Source organism: Muntiacus reevesi, chromosome 1, assembly GCF_963930625.1.
Source record: "Muntiacus reevesi chromosome 1, mMunRee1.1, whole genome shotgun sequence".
Taxonomy (NCBI): Eukaryota; Metazoa; Chordata; class Mammalia; order Artiodactyla; family Cervidae; genus Muntiacus; species Muntiacus reevesi.
Window position 1 is genome coordinate 13,290,106 of NC_089249.1, and position 15,192 is coordinate 13,305,297.

The window sequence follows — 15,192 nt, forward strand, 5'->3', positions numbered from 1 at the left end:
TATAGCCCTCTCGCCTAGCACAGTTTCTAGATTTCAGTAGGTACTTCGAAAATAATTGCTTCAACAATGAGGCACTGTCCCAGGTGCTGGAATACAAGGAGAAGAAATAAGGTAGGATCCAGATTCTAGGAGAGCTTCCAGCTAGCAGAGGGGGAAACACCTGATGAGGCCATTCTGGTAGGAATGGTTGTGGTAGAGGTATAAACAGGATGCTTCTGTGGGGAAAATGTTGGGAGGTCAGGTAAGGCTGCCCAGAGCAGGTCACACCTGAGCTATGAGAATGGTCCTGGCAGGACACCCACCTGAGAAGAACAGAACAGTCTAGAAAAAAAAGCAAATTGTTGTTAGAATTTTGCATGAACAGCAGGAAGGAGACATAAGCAAGATTCCCTTCTTTGAAGTTTTGCATGCCTGCTAAGCACTTAAACTATATCCCATAGATTAGAAGTCTCCAACCTATCTAGCACCAGGGACCAGTTTCATGGAAGACAACTTTTCCATGCACTGGGGTTGTTTCAGGATGATTCAAGCACACTACATTTATTGTGCACTTTATTTCTATTATTATGACATCAGCTCCACCTCAGATCATCAGGCGTTTGGACTCTGGAGTTTGGGGACCCCTGCTGTAGACAAAAGGAGCCCCTGAGAGAATTAAGCACAGAGATGCCAGATTGCCCTTTAGGACAGACCACCCAGAGCTTCTGTGAAAGACTGACCTAAAGGGAGGAAAACTCAGGTCAGAAAGATCGATTAGGAAGTCATTGCAGCAATCCAAGCAAGGGATTTGTTCAGAAACGTTTTTTTAGCAAACACTGAAGATATATATCTTTGTGCCCTGGGACTGATTTAGAAACATACCTGGATTAGCGAGGGTCTAATTGTTCTTTGGGATTGTTCTACACATGAGTCATACCTGTGGTATGCTTACTCACAGCACCCTTGCATCTCTCCTCTCTGAATTGTTCTTCCCCGTCTCCTGTTTCTCACTTATCCCCAAGATCCTGGTGAATGTCACTTTCCTAAGCACCTTGACAATTTCAGCCAGCTGCCAACCAGTCTTTGCTAGGGAGCAGTGGTTTGCTAAAGCCAGGGCTTATTGAGTCTTAAGAGCCAATGATCAAATTCTCAGGAACTTGCTGGCTGGTTAGTGTCACGGTAGTTTGAGATTGGCCAAGGTGGGAGTGTGAACCGTGGAAATTGTCAAAGGCTGCAAATCAGAGCTATTTTTTCCCCTGGAGATTTGGGTGTTTAACATCTACCAAGACATAACTGCTAGCACATCTTTAATTTCATTTCTCTTTTGTGAACCTAAACTATTATATAAAATTCTGTGACTTTCCTTGTTTATGTATTTCTATTTATTTTACAACTATTCATTAAATACATACTATGGACCAAGGCTTGCGCTGGATCTTGGGTTTATGAGAATGAATAAATACACACATTGCCCTTGTCCTCACTTTTTTCTCAGATCAGAAGGGGAAGTAGATCTTAATCAAATAACCACTCAGATGAGGATAAAATTACAACTGGAACTGGTGCTGCAGAAAAGAGCCACCTGGTGCCATGAGCTACATGGCCCACTAAGGGGGATGTGATGTACCAAGGGAGGGGAGGGGATGGAAAACCAAGGGAGCTTCCCCTAGGAAGGGATGGTTGAGCAGAGCTCTCAGAAAGGAAGAGGAGGGGAAGAATCTTCCGAGCAGGTCCACAGCTCTGACTCTTTACTTGAGGCCGGCTTCCCAGCTTATTCTGACTCTGCGCTTCTGCAGTAGGGACCAAGACCCTACATTTATAGCAAGTCCTAGTGGTTCTGATGTACATGGGCTTTTGCTCATGTTGTTATTCAGCTACTAAGTCATGTCTGACTCTTTGCAACCCCATGGGACTGCAGCATGCCAGGCCTCTCTGTCCCTCACTATCTCCCTGAGTTTGCTATTGTTCATGCTTGGAAAAAATATTGAAAACAAAGAGTATACAAAGAAATCTAGTGTAGCCAACCAGGCTCCTTTGTCCGTGGAATTCTCCAGACAAGAAATTTGGAGGGGGTTGCCATTCGCTTCTCCAGGGGATCTCCCCAACCCAGAGATCAAACCCAGGTCTCCTGCATTGCAGGCAGATTCTTTACCATCTGAGCCACCAGGGAAGCAGTGTTTACATATGCACACATAATTTATTCCATATCCATTTCTTGTGGGCTGCTCCATGTTAGCCAGAATGTTAGGAAGGCTCACCTGTGTTCACCCCACGATTCTGGCCTTGTCTCTACCCCGCTCTGAGCATCACTTCTGCACAGTGAGAGGTTTGAACTGTATGATCTCAACATCCAGTGACTTTGGGACCCTGAAAATATGTTTTCACCCTCTCCGTAGATGCACTTGTCGTAAAGGTTACGTAGGCGATGGCTCAACCTGTTATGGAAACATCATGGAGCGACTCAGAGAATTAAACACCGAACCCAGAGGAAAATGGCAAGGAAGGCTGACCTCCTTCATCTCGCTCCTGGGTATGCAGGCAGGGGTGCACATTTCCACAGAAAAGGCAGCCCTCTGGTGGGCGAGGACATCTGAAACACACAATCACTCAGAAAGGGGTACAGGATAGGCAAGCCTCATATCTAGCAGGAATAGCCCTTTCTAGGAAGGGCTAGTGGAAGGAAACGGACAGGCAGATGTCCCAAGGAGACAGGAGTTAGTGCCAAGAGATCCAGTAGTGCAGCAGCTGAAGCAAAGGTCCTGGGGTCACCTCTGAGTAATAGGTCTGCAACAGCAGTGAGATAGACAGCTACAGACGTCAGGATGGATACCATCCTCTTTCCCTTGACATTATGGGTCCTCCAGATGGGAAACAATGTTGACAGGTAATACTGCCTGGCAGTGTTAATGCTCTTTAGTGGAGGTGCTGTTTGAATGTGGAACATAGTCTTGATGGCATGTGACCGACCGTCTCACTCATCGCTGGGTGTTTAGCATCCTTTCCCACCCCTGACCACTAACAATCTAGAGTGACGCATTTTCCACCAGCCCCTGGACAAGGTGATGGCCAAAAACACCCTCCTGCATGTCCAAAGGCCAAAGGCCCCCGAGAGGTCATCACTCCTCCCTCCCATAAGAATGAAATAGAGCTGATTACAGGATTAGACAAGATTTTCAATGAGACACAAACTTTGCTGATCAACAGAAAATGGGCTTGAGCGATCAACCAAACCCATAAATATCAGTCTCTAGAACTGATCAGTCAGCAAGCGTGATTTCCCAGAAAGAGCACAGACAGAGAAGAAAATGTTCTGTATGGATCAGTGCTGTGTTCTCAAGGCAAATAACATGCATCCTACACAAACAGCTTGCTCTTTGCAAGCACCCCATGGGCAGTCAGGCCTCACGGGTGGGCCTCTGGGATCTCCCTCCTTCCTCTCTGTGCTTTTAGAATGTCAGTGGGAGCAGACAAAGGGGACAGTGTCCTTTGCAGGCTGTACAGACCCTCAGGCATTCCTCTGGACAAAGCCCAGTCACCCTTCACCTGCCTGGTCTACAAAGTGCTAGGACACATGGCCTCCTGTGTGAGAGCCCCGAGCCCAGCCTGCTGTCCCAGCTCCCCAGGAACGTGGAAACAGGACCAGCTATGAAATTTGTAGAGCCTCATGCAATTGAAAAGACAGGGGTTCTTTGTTCAAAAAGTATTGAGCATGTCACAATGGCAGCCGCAAAGCGTTAAACCAAGCGCAAGGCTCTTCCGAGCTCTTCCATCTCCTGGATGAAGCCAGAGCTACATCTTTACTCACTAAGATGCTGACCGCTTGGAAAGTCAGGCACAGGGGCAGGAAGTGGCCAATGATCTTGTCACATGACCCTCACAGAGCTTCTCATCCTGGGGTATCTTTGAGCCAAGACTGTGGTTTCAAGGAAAATCACACAGTTGTGAGAAAGATTTCACATTCTTAGCATTTCACTCCTCAAGGGCCTGCATAATACCAATTAAAACAGAGAAACTCGGGAGTCAGAGGGTGTAAGTGGACCACAAGGGTCATTGCCTGATTTTACTCCTCATGTGCCACTGACCCATTTGCTGTTTTCTTTCTTTGTGTATTTCGACTCCTAAGACAAAGCCTATGCCTGGCCACTGAGCAACCTGGGACCATTTACTGTGCTGTTGCCGACAGACAAGGGATTAAAAGAATTCAATGTAAGTATTTAAAATAACTTTATTTTATAAATAGGAGCTAAGGCCCCCCCAAAAAAAATCTTAGTAGACAGTATCCTCTTTATCTAAAGTGGGAAACCCCCATTAAAATTAAATCTACTGATGACAAGGATGGCAATTTCTTTTGTAAGCTTTTTGCAAAATATGATACCCTTAGGGATTATATATAGATTAGGAGTGCATAGCTCAATGAACTGTCACAACGCAAATGTCCATGTATCTGGGAAGACCATTTCCAGCTCCCTACAAGACCCCCCAGTGTCACCTTCCAGTGATTACCCCTCAAGGGTAATCCCTAAGGGTTCTCAACTGCTGTCATATGCTAAATAAGATTTGCACAATGCAAAACTGCTCACTCACCACGGGAAGAATTAAACTTACGTACCAGCTAGGTATTTGTTTCTTTAAAATTACCATAAATGGCAACGAGGATAGAGGAAACTAGAAGTGTAGTCGTCAATGTAAGCAGTCGCTATCTCAGATAATGGCCCCCAGTGGGAATGAAACCCGTAGTATCTGGCGAAGGCGTCCCATTGTAATAGTATCAGGGCCATAGTTAGACATGGTTTAATGTAGATAGTGGACATACTGATTTGTATGGAAATGGTTTATCTTAATCCAAGAGATTTTGTGATTGTAACGTGTGCTGAAGTAAATCAACACACAGAGAGTTTCAGATTCTTTCTTCCTAATATGCCACTGCCATTCATCTGCCCAAGATGAACATGTCATTAATCTTTGGAGATGCACTCATATCTCCCCTGTGGGGTAGGAGAGCTAGTGGATGTTGAAGGTGTCTGGGCTAGATACTTTGCGGTGTGATCGCCTATTTCATATAGAGATTGAATTTATACAGGATTAAGAAAGGTCTCTGTTGAGTGATCTTTGATTATATAATATTGACAAAATGTCCATTTGGTCCAGTGGATTTAAAAATTCTTAATTTTTCTATTCAAAAGCTCCATTTGTCCTCCTGTTTTTTTTACATAACTTCATATTTCATTCCCAACTGATTCCTGGGCTCAAGATGACTGATTCCTTGACTCTTGCCACACACCTTGGTCCTTCTGGCCTGCTAGAAGTTTCCCTGGCTGGCCCACTGGTTCCCTGCTAGAGCCTGACCCAGAGTTTGAGAGTGTACCATGTATCACCTCCCGCTCTCCAAATTTCTGCCCCCTTTACAACCTGGCCCAGGGGAGCTTAACTCTGGGAAAGTTATCTGTACCTGAAAGAGCCCAGACTCAAGCTGTATACTCACTTTGAGTCATAGCCTGAGTCCCAAACCTCATTTTTCTCCTCCAAACCACCATAGAGATGGAAGGAATCGTCTTTCTTTTCTCAGGTAAAAGAGTTTTTGCTGGATGACAAAGCTGCTCAGTACTTTGTGAAACTCCATATAATTGCTGGGCAGATGAGCACTGAACAGATGAACAACACCGACACATTCTACACTTTGACAGGAAAGCCGGGGGAGATCTTCAGTGAAGACAAGGTAAGGATCTCTCTGATCTTCACTCCCGAACCAAAGTATCCACTGAGTCCATGGCCACAGCGGGCTCGCTCTTGGTGTCCAGGGGTCGTGAAATGTTATGAAGAACTTCTCTCCTTGTTCCTCATCTGTCACAGGACTTCCCTACATAGGACAAAAACGAAGAGCCAACACTGGCAAGGGTGAGGTGCGGGAAATGGACTGTTAACAGAAATGGGATTGTAAAGTGATTTTGCCCTGGTCTGAATTAGTTTTCAAGGCAACCATCATTCAACTGCCAGCAGGAAGGAGAAAATTGACAGTAAACCCATTTCCTAGAAGCATCAGCACAGAGCCGGATCAGCACTCATCTTAGAAAAGGAAATGGATTGTTTGTTTTAGGTGGCGAAGTATCCACCCTCTCCAGTTCAACAATCCGTCCCTCCTAATGCCATTAATTCTGTTTTGTTTTTTAAATAAGTTTTTGTGATTTTACTGAGCTGAAGGGCGCATGGTCAATCAACAGAGAGTGGTGGTGGAGGGAGGGGTTGGGGGTGGTTATGACCTATCCGAGACCAGACCTGTCTGGTTGCATTTCACCAAATATCAATGGCTGATAGATCAGTGAGCACTTATGACATGCAAGATACTGGGGTAAATCTCTACTTGTGATATTTAAGGCTCACAACAAGCCTGTGAATGTTTTTCCAGTGGGAAAACTGAGAGGTCACACAGTAAGGGCCAAAGGCAGGATTTAAACTCAGGTCTGCCTGATCCTAAAACGTGAATCATTGTAACTTTTTTTTTTTTTCTGGCTGCCCTGGGTTTTTGTTGCAGTGTGTGAGATCTTTTCCGTGACACACAGATTTGCCGTCATTGGGATGTGCAGGTTTAGTTGCCCTGCGACATATGGGATCTTAGTTCCCCAACCAGAGATCAGACTTGCATCCTTTGCATTAGAAGGCTGATTCTTAACCACTGGATCACCAGGAAAGTCCCCCAAAGCCTGGATCCTTAACCAGTATGTTGTATAGTGTGTATGAGGATGGATGGATGGGTGGATGGAGGGATGGATGGATGGATGGATGGGTGAGTGAATGTATGTATGGATGAAGATGTGGTTTCCTTTCTCACAAGGACATGTATTGATTCATTCACCTTTTCATTCAGGACATATTTTTTATTGTGTGCCTCTTTGTCCAAAACACTAAAGTAGGTAAGTAATGAGTTTACAATAAATTGAAGAGTTTCAGGTCCCTTTGTAGCTTGCTGTCTTTTGGGGGAAGACTATACAGTAATTTCTTATTCCCATTTAGCAATGATTGATATTTTGAAGTGATTTTGTATATTATCTCATTTGAGCCCAAGGAAATACCTGTGAATTCAATGGGGCAGAAACTATCATCCACATTTTAGGTTAGGGAACTTATCCAAGATCATATAGCCAATAAATGACAGAACCCAAGGATTTAAGACTTCTTCTAATCCAGTGTTTGATTTTCAAGGACACACATTAATTTAGTTTTATTTTTCCTTGGTGTTTTAGGACAATCAGATAAAACTTAAACTCTATGGAGGCAAAAAGAAGGTAAAAATTATACAAGGGAACATACTTGCTTCCAACGGGCTCTTGCACATCCTCGACAGAGCCATGGACAAGGTGGCGCCCACGTTTGAGAGCAATACTGAGGTGAGAACTTCAGGTAAAAGTGATGTCAAGTCAAATCCACCTTCCCTTGTTCCTTAGAGAGGAACATGAATTATTATTTATTTCATGAATAAAATGCAAGTCAGCACTATGTGCTTGTATTATTGTTTTTAGTAGATCTGACACCTCTGTGGAGAAAGAGAAAGGCATGCAGTAGGTGTAGGAAAGAGGTTGATCTTGTGATCTTTTTCATAGACACACCTGAGAACTCAGACCAGTTGTCACAAAAATTTATCCCTTGTGTGTTGTGGAGGAAGGCATATCCTCCCTGTGATAAAATTCGTTCCCTCTGATCTATTTGATAATGGCCAAAGACTATTTTGGGGCTTCCCAGGTGGCGCTAGTGGCCAAGAACCCGCCTGCCAAATGCAGGAGACTTAAGAGATGCAGGTGTGATCCCTGAGTTAGGGAGGTCCCCTGGAGGAGGGCATGGCGACCCTCTCCAGTACTCTTGCCTGGAGAATCCCATGGACAGAGGAGCCTGGCGGCTACAGTCCACAGGGCTGCAAAGAGTCAGACACGACTGAAGTGACTTAGCATGCAGAGACTTTCAGAACATGCAGATCTGAACTACTGTTTAAATAAACACAGAAAACACATGTATAATGTGTTGTGGTTAGCCAGATCCTTTTATAGACGTCCACTTTCCTCTTTCTTTCCCTTTAGCTTTCCATCAGAAAAGTGAAAGTGTTAGTCACTCAGTTGTGTCCGACTCTTTTGCCTCATGGACTGTGGTCCTCCAGGGTCCTCTGTCCATGGAATTCTCCAGGCAAGAATACTGGAGTGGATTGCCATTCCCTTCTCCAGGGGATCTTCCCGACCCAGGGATCAAACCCAGGTCTCCTGCATTTCAGGCAGATTCTTTACCATCTGAGCCACCAGGGAAGCCCATGGAAGTCCACACTTCCATGAAATCCTGTCATCAGTCTTTTCATGTAGAGTAGCTGTTTCCTAAACCACCTCCCTTTTTTGTACTGAACTTTAAGCCAAATGTCTCTTTTTAGCAAACCATAATGACCATGCTACAACCAAGATACAGCAAGTTCACATCTTTGTTAGAGGTATGTACTTTTCATGAACTCCTAGAAAGTTTTTTATGTCTAGTTCTTGGTACAATAAAATTAGCAGGGGGTATCAATTATAAATACTTTCTGGGGAATTCATATATCTATCTGAGATAGGTTACAGATACAAATGTTCATTTCTTAAACACAGAAAACCAATGTGGGACATGCCTTAAATGGAGATGGCGCTGGTGGCCCATACACTGTTTTTGTTCCAAGTGATGAAGCATTGAATAACATGAAGGATGGCACTCTTGATTATCTCCTTTCTTCAGAGGTATTGTATTCTGTGTATTCTAATGGTGTCATAACAGCATCACTGCTTCAGTCTATACCTACACAGGCTTTTTCTAAATTAAGGACAACAAATAAGTAGCACATGTACCACTTACATTTCTGCAACCAAGGCAGACATCATTAATCAATCACAGTGCTCTGTAACTAAGCCTAGATATGGCTACAATCTCCCCAGTAGAGTTCCATGTCACTGTAAAACCAGTCAATGTCCTTTCTCTCCTAAGATTTCTCAATAGCAAAATCATAAATTTTAAGTTCCCTACAACTCTAAAACCATCTAAAAAATGAAGCCTGGCATGGCATTCTGGGTAAAGTCTAGGTTAAATGTAAAAGGAATATTATTTTTAGGGACTCCTAACTCTCCTTTCTATGGCTTTCAGTTCTCTCCACAATAACCCTCTCCTTATACATCATAAACCTTCAATTCTCTCATGACCTCCTCAAGAAAGGAGATTTGTTTTACTCTTTCAGTCTAGGGCAAAAATAATGGACACCATTTAAAGTGTTTCCTCTTTCAGGAATAACAGCCTTAAATGGGAAAGAAAAGTGAAAGTTCCTCAGCCATGTCCGACTCTTTGCAACCCCATGGACTATACAGTCCATGCAATTCTCCCGACCAGAATACTGTAGTGGGTAGCCTTCTCCAGGGGACCTTCCCAACCTAGGAATCAAATCCAGTTGTCCCACATTGCGGGCAGATTCTTTACCTGCTGAGCCACAAGGGAAGCCCAAGAATCCTGGAGTGGGTAGCCTATCCCTTCTCCAGTGGATTGTCCTGACCCAGGAATCAAACCAGGGTCTCCTGCATTGCAGGCGGATTCTTTACCAACTGAGCTATCAGGGAAGCCCAACTGAAAAGGTTAGCTAATTATGGAATTTTTTATTAGAATGCCAAATAGTGAAATTAAAGGAAAGGCCACAAGCTTTTTCCCAGTGCCCTGAGGTCCTGCCACCATCTTGGAAATGGGGCAAAACTACTTGTGACCTCGCGTAGATCAGTGTTGATTACACGGGGGGTCTGAGTCTCTTAGAGTAGTGATCCTCAAACTTTAGCATGCTTAAGAATTACCCAGGGAGGGCTTCTCTGGTCGCTCAGTGGTAAATAACCCTGCCAGTGAGGGAGACACAAGTTCAACCCTGATCCAGGAAGATCCCACGTGCCGCAGAGCAACTACGCCCCTGTGTCACGATTGTTAAGCCTGTGCTCTAGGGCCGGGGAGTCACAACAAGAGAAGCCACTGCAGTGAGAAGCCTGCACACCACAACTAGAGAGGGGCCCCCCCTTGCCCCAAGAAATGCCTGTGCAGCGACAAAGATCCAGCACAGCCAAAAATAAGTAAATAGACTTTTTTTAAATAAGAGAATTACCCAGGAAGCTTGTTAAGTAGGCAGATTACAGAAGCTCACCCCAATAATTCTGATTTCATGGCACTGAAAATATACATTTTGTTAAGTACCAGCTTTCTAACTCAGATATCAAGTCACACTGTTTTGGGCACTTGAAACTGTTGCCTGAATGATGCAGAGGGTCACATGGATGCATCCCTTTCTAGAATACTTTCAGGTACCTACAAGGATATTCTGCATCCAGAATGCATGCATGCTTAGTCACTTCAGTCGTATCTGACTCTTTGCAACGGTATGGACTGTAGTCCCCCAGACCCCTCTGTCCATGGGATTCTCCAGGCAAGAATACTGGAGTGGGTTACCATTTCTTCCTCCAGAGATCTTTACAACCCAGGGATAGAACCCGTGTCTCTGCCTCCTGCATTGGCAGGCAGGATCTTGACCACTAGCGCCACCTGAGAAACCCTGCATTCAGAATACCTTTCATTTAAAAAAAAAATAGTTATCAAGGAAATAAGTCAGAAGGTAACCTCTTACATTACAAGCAGATGTTAAACATATTTAGAGATTTGTTACAGGTTTTCATTGAAAAAGTCATAGTTTCCAGTGCCTTTAAAATAGGATGCTATTTTAAAAGTATGATTCACACTCAGGTTTCCTGAAACCTAGCTATTATAGGAAAACTCTTATTCTTCTCTTTAGAACTCATACTCATATTTAATTTTAAAAGCCAAAGAAGTAATAATTTCTCCCCTGGGAAATCTGTTAAAATTCTGAGATTATATGGTTTTTCTTTGATACAGATACTTTTTAATAAGAATAAAGGAGTTTTCAGACACCTAATCAGGTGAACTTAAAATTAAAACCTTTTAGCTAGAATAGAAAAAGTCAACCTTGCTGCTTTTCTGTCAGCACTTTTGTTCAAGAAGCTCCTCTCTTTTTGTAACTCCTTCCAGCAGTGACTGGGGCTGCCTCACTCAGGCTCTCAAGAATAGACTGTAATTCTTCCCATCTTCTAGCAAACCTAGACAACATATTAAAAAGCAAAGACATTGCTTTGCCGACAAAGGTCTGTGTAGTCAAAGCTTTGGTTTTCCAGTAGTCATGTACCAGTGTGAGAGTTGGACCATAAAGAAGGTTGAGCATCAAAGAATTGATGCTCTCGAACTGTGGTACTGGAAAAGACTCTTCAGAGTCCCTTGGACAGCATGGAGATCAAACCAGTTGTTCCTAAAGGAAATCAGTCCTGAATATTCATTGGAAGGATTGATGCTGAGGCTGAAGCTCCACTGCTTTGGCCACCTGATGCAAAGGGCTGACTCATTGGAAAAGACCCGGATACTAGGAAAGATTGAGGGCAGGAGGAGAAGGGGGCGACAGGATGAGATGACTGGATGGTATCACTGACTCAATGGACATGAGTTTGAGCAAGCTCCGGGAGATGGTGAAGGACAGGGAAGCCTGGTGTGCTGCAGTCGGACACGACTTAGCAACTGAGCAACAACAACTTCCCAGCTCCATTCAGTGAAATCCCATCAGTAGCTTGAACTCAGCCCCTGGTAGGAATATTGACGCCATGGAAACTGTCCAGTACTATAAATTAGGGCTTATTTTTCCCTCATAGGATGCATTTAACAGCATAGCACGGCTCCTGGCTCTCAATCTCATTTCTCTCAAAGGCAGTATCTTACTTCTCACAAAGAGTATATAACTTCAAGTCTTTCAATCCTGAGTCTCAAGTTGTTTTTTCAACTTCCAATTTCTAGGTGAGGAATAGAATCATCTTTTTTACCGCTTTCTCTGGTCCAGAGCCAATGTGGGTTAAAATTCCTCAGCCTCTGGGAAGCTCCCTCTTTCTCCATGCATCTTAATGACATCCTTCAGCTTTAACTTCAGGGAGGAACCTCAGCTAGAGACAATAAGCTCCCCATCAGTTAGGCCAATGAAATGAAAGGCAAACTGGTTTCATTAGAAAAATGTTTTCCAATTCTGCTTTGGGAATGCCTTGTTTCCTTTCCACTTATCTTTCTGCTGCTCCCGGAAGCAAAATTTCAGTCCTGAACCATCCCATCCCTGCAGAGATCATGGCTACTGATCACAAGCCCCAGTGTATGACTTGATCACTGAACTAGATAGAAATAAAAGCAAAGGGAGCAAGAGAACAGACCCTGCAAATTCACAAAGACCTTGTGAGCAAAATGGGACAAAAAGAATTTACAGAGTTCAAGGTCGTAGTCACCATTTAGTAGGAAAACTCCCTTTCTGTCTCTGGCACCAAACAGCTCAGTTTTGTTGTTCGTTTGTTTTCACTTAAAACAGCAAGTAGGAAGTGAATGTCCACATAAAGGAAAGAATGCATTGCACCAACAAGCTCTCCGACAGCGGCGCCTGTGAGTGAACCCTGTGGATCTAAGCCATCTGGACTAAACTCTGGCTGGATAATGGCCCCCAGCCAGATAAGTAGCAGGTTCAGGCAATAGTGGAGTGATGCTGATCAACTCCTCTGTCCCTTTCATTCTCCAGTTTCCTATAGAACGTGTCCAATGCCAGTTAAGTCTTGAGGCTTTAGAAGTGGATGATCCAGCTGATAGTCTTTCCTATAAAATAGAGGGCTGGAAGGAGTCCAAACCAACCCTGTTATTTTTCAGTCCAGAGGTGTGAGATGCTTGCTGAGGGTCGCACAGAAGAAGAACCAGGATTAAACTCAGATTCCCAAGGTCCAGCTCAGTGACCTTCGCAGGACCTCTTCCCTCCTCCCTTTAACTTGCTGACACAAATGTTTATGCAGGTCCTGCTGTGCTGACTGGGGACACAGTGATTAATAAGCCAGACAGACCCAGTTCCTGCCCTCTGGGAGTTCGCAGTCTACTTTGGTCTGATATTTTCAAGGGCTCCCCACTTTTCCCCACCCTATCTGCCTCTGAGCATTCAAGCTTGTATTGGCATTGCTTCTGCCTGCAAGTCCTCACTGCTGGGTTCCGTAAAGTAGTTGTCAGGGAAAGTTAAGACGCAGAAGCTAAGTGATTTGCTCAAAGTCTTATGGTAACAGAACCAGGGTTACAGAAGCCATCACTTCCAGGGCCGACCAGCTGGTGTTCAGTTTCAACATTCTTACCAGTCACCCTGCCCTGTGCTTAATGCTGTTGACCTATAGATATGGTGGCCTTCCAAGTGTTCACACCAGGACAATTTTGAGAGTGAATGGGGCTGCCAGGATGATCGCTGTAAACCAGGGTTGTTCTAGACAAACGAGGATATGTGGTCCCTCTGCTTACAGGTAATTCCCCTGGCATAGGGGCCAAGGGGAAGTACAGAGAAGAATCTGGGTGAATGGAACTCGGGTTCAGCAGGGCTTTCTTTCGACCTGGGACCTCACACTGTTGAAACACATCTCTAGCTGGTCAGCCTCTTGGAGGTTATTATGATCTTGATTTGTGATCCTTTACCTTTCCAGGACACAGTAGCGATGAGACACGGTACCTATACTGTGCCACTGAAGTAGAAGAATTCAGGGTTTCGAAGCTTGTAACCCCCGGCTCTGACTCAGCTGGGAGATTACAGTCAACTTGTAGTCGACTGCCACTGCCTTCTTCCCAGGCCCCTGTGTGCCTTAATTCCATCCACTGTCTCCAGGGCACCCCTCTAGGGACTGCTCATCCTGCTTAGAGTCCCAAGACTCTTTTTCTGTTTCCTGAAGCATGAGAAACCTTGGAAAGGACCTTGAAGGCGAGATGAACATGTACCATAAGAACACAGAAGAAGAAAGAGTCCTGGTCACATATTTTTAACAGGACTGTATGTTCCTAAATAACCAGTACATGGCCTGATGAGCCCACAGTTATTTATGGAGTGAGTGAAACAGAATCACAAACTGAGGCTGTCTTAGAAAATCTAGAAGGTAGCCTTAGACATTGAGAGAAGGAAGCAGGGTCACTGAGACCTTTAGTTACTTCTTAGGCTTATAGTCTAAGTTATCAAGAGTTTTGCGACCTCAGACATGGCTTTATTTATTTATTTTTTTAACTTGGTTAACTTTTTATTGTGAAATATGTAATACATACTGAAAAGTACATAATATGCATAGTAGAGTAAAATAGTAAAGTTGGGTACCCATGTATCCAACACTAATTTTTTTTCCCACGTCTTTTTTTTTTTTTTTTTAGGACATGGCTTTAAAACTCAGTCTTATCACACATAAAATGAGTCAGTAGTATTCCCACCTCACAAGGCTGTTGGGAAGACTAAATGAGAGGTGCACATAATGTTATGGGAACAGCCCCTGCCTGTCACAAAGTAAAAAATGTTAGTTATTTGGGGGATGGGATTTTCTCACCCTGGATTTCCCAAGAGAGATTGTGGGTCATTTATTTTTATTGACCAAGTGACCAAAGTCACTTGAGAAATTTTACACAAGAGAGGGAAATCTGTGTTTTCCTTAATGACTCAAAGAAGTATTTTGATTCCTTTGCAGGGATCTCGGAAGCTTCTGGAACTCATCAGATACCACATTGTCCCATTTACTCAGGTTGGCACTCCTTTCCTGCCCTATTTTTTCCCTGTTTTCAAGATATCTGATCTTAAATTTCAATGTTTTAGTGCTAGAGAATGTGTGACAATTATTCATTATCTTAGCTCTGAGTGCGTGCTTATGTGAGTAATGAGCCTGTCATCTAAGAACTCTTCCAAAAACCCATGGCAGCAAAGCTCCCATCACTTATTTCATAAACTTTCAAGTTATTTTTTCCAATGAAGACTCTGGGTGTGGCTGTCAGTATCTCTATTGTTCTCTTGTTCTTGCAGCTGGAAATGGCCACCCTCATTTCAACCCCTCACATCAGGAGCATGGCCAACCAGATCATAAGATTTAACACAACCAACAACGTAAGTGAAAACTCTGTCTCTGGTGTCATTGCTCACATGTGTTTTTTCCTCTGCTTATGACTGTTCATTGGAGAAGGCAATGTCACCCCACTCCAGTACTCTTGCCTGGGGGATCCCATGGATGGAGGAACCTGGTGGGCTGCCATCTATGGGATTACACAGAGTCGGACATGACTGAGCAACTTCACTTTCACTTTTCACTTTCACACATTGGAGACGGAAAT

At 43.9% G+C, this 15,192-nt stretch overlaps 1 protein-coding gene across 1 annotated transcript in view; it reads left to right on the top strand.

Moving 5' to 3' along the window:
• STAB2 (stabilin 2) overlaps positions 1–15,192 on the top strand; it is a 164,092-nt gene that overhangs the window by 40,769 nt on the left and 108,131 nt on the right. Inside the window, exons 10-17 of the mRNA XM_065921136.1 lie at positions 2,376–2,509; positions 4,103–4,185; positions 5,546–5,695; positions 7,218–7,361; positions 8,384–8,440; positions 8,595–8,720; positions 14,559–14,612; positions 14,888–14,968. Of these exons, the coding sequence (XP_065777208.1) occupies positions 2,376–2,509; positions 4,103–4,185; positions 5,546–5,695; positions 7,218–7,361; positions 8,384–8,440; positions 8,595–8,720; positions 14,559–14,612; positions 14,888–14,968 (829 nt within the window). The remainder of the gene's footprint in view (positions 1–2,375; positions 2,510–4,102; positions 4,186–5,545; positions 5,696–7,217; positions 7,362–8,383; positions 8,441–8,594; positions 8,721–14,558; positions 14,613–14,887; positions 14,969–15,192) is intronic.